This window comes from Perissodus microlepis, chromosome 12, assembly GCF_051167445.1.
Source record: "Perissodus microlepis isolate ML-2025 ecotype Zambia chromosome 12, ASM5116744v1, whole genome shotgun sequence".
Lineage (NCBI taxonomy): Eukaryota > Metazoa > Chordata > Actinopteri > Cichliformes > Cichlidae > Perissodus > Perissodus microlepis.
In genome coordinates this window covers 12,333,439-12,341,099 of record NC_140472.1, presented here as the reverse complement: position 1 = coordinate 12,341,099, position 7,661 = coordinate 12,333,439, and the positions used below count along the sequence as shown (strand labels likewise).

The following is a 7,661-nucleotide window of genomic DNA, read 5'->3' as shown; positions in this document are numbered from 1 at the left end:
AGAACCTGCTGCACCAAAGCAGAAATGTTTATATTTTAAATTTGTATTGTAGCTTGTTTTTAAATTCATTGCATTATCATTGTGTAATATCCTTTTTAAAGATAACAAGAAACTTTGAAAGATTTGTGATTTACCAGATATTTGTAAATTCTCATCTTGAAGTTGCATAGCAGGATTGATACTTTGTTTCCATCCTCTAAGTTGAATATGTAGAATTGTGTTAAATTACTATTATCTGTATATTTAAGAAACTGAAATAAAATACTTCAAACACAATATGAAAAAATGTTTGAACTTTGTCACGTCCTTTTTATTTATATTTCATGGCAAATTTAAACAAGAGCAGACCCAAAGTGCTTTCCAGACAGATGTGTTTATATTCTACATCTCTGTAACAGTGAGGCCTTTTGCGGCTGGATTTACAGTGAGGAAGACCAAGATACCTATAGTGGAACGAAGCATGTATTCACAGTATAGTTCTCCTCACAAAACTGTATCTAATGACAACTAGCAGCCTTAAATACATCAATTTCAATAAATAAACATACAAATACATTTTACATTTTCATAAACAAACAAACAAAACCCTCAAAAAACCCAAGAAACCCAAGCCATAACCCATGGCCTCTCCTGGAACCTTTAAATGGTGTCTGGACCCCCGGGGAAGCATTTGCCCAAACACCCTGAAGAGGACACAGGAAAGACAGGTTAGTAATCATATCTTAGTCACCGCTTTGCACCACCTTTACTTCAAATTTTTGACAATCACACTTAAACGTCTTGTGTGCAAATATTCTTCATGTGCAAATCTATGTTTAAAGTGCAATGCTAAATAAAGTGCTGGATAAGTTGCTTTTAATACAGTAAAAGGTGCTCCTAAAGTGCTACACAAATTATAATATGAATAGTAGTAAGGGAGTCCTCTTCCTTACATTTCCTCCCCTTTCTTAAGTGCAAAGTGCTTCAGTCCTCTGTCATCCTGGATAAACAGTCAGTAACCACTGACTTCCCTGGCCTGTACAGGACCGTAAAGTCATGATGCTGCAAAGACAGGTACTATCCTGCAATGCGAGCATTTGCATCCTTCATGCGGTTCGACTACTGGAGGGCACAGCGATCAGTCTCTAGAGTGAAGTGACATCCCAGAAGATAATACCTCCAGATCTCAATAGCCCATTTTCATGGCCAAACACTTTCTCCACTGTCGAATACTTAGTCTCCCTGTCAGGTAGTTTCCGACTCAGAAACACCACAGGCCTTCTTTCACCATCTTGCTGAAGCACAGCCCCAAGGCCTACTTCTGAAGCATCTGTTTACAAGATGAATGGCTTGCTGAAGTCTGGGCTGTATAGAACTGAATGTGTGCATACTGCTTCCTTGAGCTCTCTGAATGCATGCTCACATTCTGTCCAACGCACTTTGTCGGAGGCTGAACCCTTTGTGAGGTCATTCAGTGCAGTGGATCGCTCTGCAAAATAAAATATGAATTTTCTGCACCAGCCTACCAGACCCAGAAAACCTCTCACCTTCCTTTTTTGTCATCAGAACTGAGAAGGACTGGAAACCTGGACATAAATCCCTGGCCACACAAAACTGCTGCTGATCCTATTCAGTGTTTTGAGAAAAGCCATATGACCTGCCCATGGAATTGAATGGCCTAAATCCGTAACTTTGTTTCTGAACTACCGCCTCACACTTCCTCTTTTTCCTGGTACAAGATGCCTCCTTTAATTAAGTAAACAATGTCTACAAGATCTTACCTGACCTTGACTAGCCCCCCTCTACCTCTGTTACCTTCTCAAACCAGGGTTTTAGAGTAGGGTCGCTTCTTTGGAGTGCACCTAAATCTGAGGGAATGTCAAACTCAAGCTGGTTATTTGGCTTGGGAAACCATGGTGTACCTTTTTCCCCTGAGCCTTTGACCTTTTCCCTTTTCTGTTCTGTGTTTCCAGAGACTCCTCAAAAAAAAAAAAAGAAGAAAGAAAGAAAAAAAAGGTGGGGGTTAGCTCTTAGATCATTTTCTTTGCACTTTATGGTCTTGTGCCTACATGACAGGGTTTCAATGGTTCTGCTGTCATATCTAGAGGAAGTGAGCCTCTAGATTCATCACTTAGATTTTCCCCTGAATTCAAACTAGAATGTACAAGAGTTTCAAAGTAAAGCTTCTTCTTTATGCCCATAAATTAAAACAGGGACAGTATAAGCTTTCTTTCCTACTGGCTCTGTGGCTGGTCTTGGAACTGCACACAAAAGAGATGGTTTTGACTTAAGGGCATGGCAAAAATGTTGTGTATAATAATAATAATAATGATAATAATAAATTTTATTTATGAGCGCCTTTCAAGTCACCCAAGGACACTTTACAATACGATAAAACACATAATAGAACAGTGACAAAATAAGAACAATAAAACAAAAGCACAAGATAAAATTAACAAACAGTGGATTCACAGTGAATATGCAGATTTGAACCGATGGGTTTTGAGTTGGAATTTAAACTGGGGGAGAGAACCATTGTTTCTTATTTCTGGGGGTAGAGAGTTTCACAGCCTGGGAGCAGAGCAGCTGAAAGCTCTGCTTCCCATGGTGGTGAGGCGGAAGGAAGGTACAGCAAGCTGGATAGAAGAAGAAGATCAAAGTGAACAGGCAGAACAGGTAGTGCTTAACGGGTCAGAAAGGTAAGGAGGAGCGAGGTTATGAATGGCCTTGAAGAAGGTGAGCAGAAGAAGTTTGAATATTATCCGGAATTTCACAGGGAGCCAGTGAAGTTCCTGAAGAACAGGGGTGATGTACTGGTAGGAGGGGGTTCTGGTGATAATGCAAGCAGCAGAGTTCTGAACCAGTTGAAGCTTATGGAGGGATTTTTGGGGGAGACCATGCAAAAGAGAATTGCAGTAGTCAATATGGGAGGTAACAAGACTGTGGACAAGAATGGACGTAGACTGGGTGGAGAGAGAAGGAAGTAATCTGTTAATGTTGCGTAGATGGAAGTAGGCAGAACGGGTGAGATTATTGATGTGAGATTTATAGGAAAGTGAACTGTCTAGGATGACACCAAGGCTCTTAACCTGAGGAGAAGGGAAAACTGTGGAGTTATCGATGGTGAGTGAGAAATGGTTCGAATGGCCAAAGTTATGACAGTGATAACATTTAATATCCTGAACTGGAGACTTAAGATTTCTTAACATTGTGAGGTCTTTGGGAAGGGAGCTGCCAGGAACTAGAAGGATTTCTAGCCTGAACTTGACCAGAGTCCTCTTCACCCCCACTGGGCTTACTTGGTTTAGCGTAGTGGGTCTCCCGGCTCAAGTAGGTGCTCTTGCTTCCCTTTCTGGTGGAAGTGAAAACCTCCATGAGGCTAGCTGCTTCGTTTGCCGTCTTTGGGTCACGCTCACATATCCAGATCTCCAGCTTTCTTCCACCTCTTGTCATTATCTTCTCACTGTAGCATGAACGACACACTTCTGACACCACTTGTGACAATGAGGCACACCAAGACAAGTATAGTGGAACAAAGAATTTATTCATAGTATCGCTCACCTCACAAAACTGCATCTAATGACGGCTAGCAGCCTTAAATACTTTCAGCGGTCACAGGCTAAACCATTATTCCACTAACAGGTGAGTTCTCAAATCCCAACCTTTTACCACATTATACAATACATCAATTTCAATAAATAAATATATAAATACATTTACATTTTCACATTAATACATATTAATACATACATTATATCTTATTTAAAACACCAAAAAAGAAAAAACCCAAGCACAAAAGATTCCCCACACTCCCTTAACCCATGGCCTCTCCCGGACCCTTTAAATAGTGTCTGGACCCCCGGGACAACATTTGCCCAAACACCCTGAAGAGGACACAGGAAAGAAATGTGAGTAATCACATCTTTGTCACTTCTTTGCACCACGTTTACTACTTAATTTTCACACTCACGTTAGTTTTCCTTACTGTTAAACCTTATTTTCTCTCAATCACAATTTTTTTCTTCTCACAGACAACCACCTTTCTTGATGAGGAGCAGCTGTGCAGGACCTGGAACAAAGGCGATCAACTGTTTTTAAAATACACAATAAATATTCAATAAATAATTAAACTTCCTGTGTGCAAATGTTCTTCATGTGCAAAATCTATGTTTAAAGTGCAATGCTAAATAAAGTGCTAGATAAGGTGCTTTTAATAAAGTAAAAGGTCCTAAAATGCAATAGAAATTATAATATAAATAGTAGTAAGGGAGTCCTCTTCTTTACAATCTCCAAGAAAAAAACTAGTTTCAAAATACATGAAAAGCTGAAAGGTGTGTTTTGTTGCCTTAACCACAGTGATTTTAGCCCAGTACGTTCAGAACTGGGTGATTCGTCTCATGAGTCATGAGACACTGCTCTCCCCTACGTACGCTTTCTTTATAGAGTAAAATTATCATATCTGTTTCGGCAATATTGTCCCCGTGTTTACTTGGTATTTGATCGATATCACAGTTTGCAGAATCGCATGGCGCTAAACACAGGGCGGCGATCTGCAGCAGCCGGCAGCGCCTCTGCGGTGCGTTGGATTGTGGGTATCTTGTTTCCTGATAGACTCTGACAGTCGGTCAGCTGTTGAGGGAAAACTTTTTTTTTTTGGTAAAGTTTCCTATCTTTATTTTTTGCTGTAGTTAGATGTTGGATCCCCCTGGAACAGCCTTCCCCGCGCGCGAATTTCACGTGTCATCGAGCACCGTCCTGTAGCTCATACCAGTTTGTAACGATATATTCATAACAAAAATTACTTCGCAATGAGCCTGAACGAGCACTCAATGCAGGCTCTGTCCTGGAGAAAACTCTACTTGAGCCGAGCCAAACTGAAAGCAACCAGTCGCACTTCGGCTCTCTTGTCGGGCTTCGCAATGGTAAGTTACATTTTAATTTGACGCTGCAGATAGTTTACGTGAGGCACAATTTATTTATTTAGTTTTGAAGGACCGTGACCGTGTTACAGGCCTAATGACAGCTACGGTGCACTGATACTTAGCATAAATGACCGTTTTGTTTACTGGAAGTCTATGGGTTACTAGTGTAGGCTTGTTAAAGTCATATTTGGCTTCCATTGCACGTCCCACATTGCGGGACTGTAATACCTGCGCACTGAGAGCAAAACTTCGTGGAAATTTAGTGGGGGCTCGCCTGCGCCACCCCTAAAAGTCCAGGTTTATCTTCCGCTTTAATAAGTAGTCCGCGGAGGAGCGTTAAAATACATAAGAAACAAGAAAAAAATAACACATGAAAAGTTTTGAAAATAATAACCAATAGTACCACCAAATGTTTGTTTTTAATTTAACGACATGCAGTTACAATGAATCAACAAATGGTTTTTGTAAAACTAAAAGCCTAACATATAGAAGGAGCTTCCTCCCCCCTTCCTGATGCAAAAATTATGATGTACAGTAACTCTTGGCCAGGGATGCATCTGCAGTAAGAAGCTCCACAGGTATTAAAAAATACCAGAACACTTGTAAACAGTTCTGTTTATAAAATGTACCTGTACACACAAGATACTCTTGGGTGGCCTGGGATTCTTTTGTGAAAAGCAGTACTATATTTATAGTGGTTGTATATATAACAGCCGTAGCAAATGTGTTACTGATGTCGAGTAAGTTTAAGCTATGCAGCATAAATTATTACATACACAGCTCTCTGTCTGTCTCTCTTTCTCAATATTAGGTTTGACAGAATAGACTTTTAGTGGGGTATTCACCTTGTTTCCGGTTATTTGTGCAAACTGTGACACTCTGGTTTAATTCCAGCACTTCCTAATTTGTTACAAACATTTTTCTCTCAGGTCAAGAATTCTGATTCCTCTTAGTAGTCAGCTACTATCTCTTTTTCACCTAACGGTGCTGTTTCCTTTGTGATATTCACAGGTTGCCATGGTGGAGGTACAGCTGGAGCGGGATTACGAGTACCCTCCAGGGCTGCTGATAGCCTTCAGCGCCTGTACCACCGTTCTGGTTGCAGTGCACCTCTTTGCCCTCATGATCAGCACCTGCATCCTGCCCAACCTGGAGGCTGTCAGCAATGTTCACAACCTCAACTCTGTCAACGAATCTCCCCATGAGCGCATGCACCGCCACATAGAACTGGCCTGGGCTTTCTCCACAGTTATCGGTACCCTCCTCTTCCTGACGGAGGTGGTGCTCTTGTGCTGGGTGAAGTTCTTACCCCTCAAAAGCAACGCAGATGAGAAAAATGACACCATAAGTCCTGGCGTGGCTGCGGCCATAGCTTCCACCTGCATCATGGTGCCATTTGGACTCGTTTTTATCATGTTCGCTGTCCACTTTTACCGCACGCTCGTCAGTCATAAAACGGACAGACAGATCAGAGAGCTGGAGCAGGTCATTCGGCTCCAGAACCAGCTGGAGCACAGGGCTGAGAACGACGACCTGAAGGCCGCTGTCCATTTTCCCTGAGTACACGCAGACAACAGCAGGGACTTTCAGCAAAACCAGAGTAGAACCTCTATTTTTACTTTATCCAGATGCTTGTTTTTAGAAATCTTCTTCTACTGTACATTTCTTTGATACTGCATGCTGACTAAATTATCCGGTAATTTTACTCTTTGTAGTTTCTTTGTAAATGCTTGGCTCTCAGCTGAAAACATCATCAGTATCATCATAAGTTAGTCTATGGTAGCCTTAAAGGACGACCTTTTAGGCTACCATAGATTAACACTAATAGAATAGGACTTTCTAAAGATCTTCACATGATCCCCTAACGTGTTTAGCTTTTTACATCAAATACTGAGTTCATGTGAGAAAAATATAGAAACTAAGTTCTCTTAAGTTATAACAGCAGCAGAAAACTGTTGATCGGAGTAAGATGGGCTAAAAACGAGGAAGTTTGTAATATGACTCAACATGTTCAGGAATTTGTTTCAGTTTTTACTGAAATGAAATCTGGGAACTCTGTTGTTACCCAGTTCTAAAATTTCACCAGTTTCCTGTTTGTATTGTACTAAATTGATCTGAGCAGCACACTCGGGTTCTTTTTGCTCTCTGCGTATACTGTAAAACTCCAGCCTACTGTTGCATTTACCTACAGGTTTTCTGGTTCTTGACTGACTGACCTTATGCCACTATCATGTTTACCAAATTAGGCTTTCTGTAGAAATATCTCCAAGCCAAACCTTAGTGGCTTTTTTAGTTTGCCACTCTTACATATACTTTTGAGTCAAACTTTTCTTACTTTTTAATTTAAAAGTTGCTGTTTTCATAATCCTTGGGAGCTCTGTAAGTCTTTGATAAAGAAGAGTACAATATAAACCAACAGTATTTGTGTGCAATCTGATGGAAAAGAACATGTGTCAGTGTGTGCTTTTAACCAGTCTGCGTTCAGCAGTGTGTTACTGCAGTATGGATATTTGAGTAGAAATAAATGTGTTATCCCTTTGTAACATGGATATTTGCTTCATGTTATATGACTCTTGCAATATACTGTAAAATCCACAGGTGGCCACTGGTTTCAAAAAAGTGTTTTTGAATGTGTTATTACAATGTTACGTTGCATGAAAATATTGAGTGTTTGTTCTTGTGTTAGCTTTTAGCATTGAGCATGTTCACCCTGTTTGGGTCATAGATGTATTTAAGTGCGCTATGTACTGTACTGCTTTA

The 7,661-nt window shown here is 40.5% G+C and overlaps 1 protein-coding gene across 1 annotated transcript; it reads left to right on the top strand.

The window, feature by feature from the left end:
* The first annotated feature begins 699 nt into the window (after positions 1–699).
* LOC146375861 (calcium release-activated calcium channel protein 1-like) lies at positions 700–6,856 on the top strand. The gene is made up of 2 exons (XM_084946623.1): positions 700–4,901; positions 5,913–6,856. The coding sequence occupies exons 1-2, from the start codon at positions 4,788–4,790 to the stop codon at positions 6,459–6,461; spliced, it is 663 nt and encodes a 220-aa protein (XP_084802749.1). The 5' UTR covers positions 700–4,787; the 3' UTR covers positions 6,462–6,856.
* The last annotated feature ends 805 nt before the right edge of the window (positions 6,857–7,661 follow it).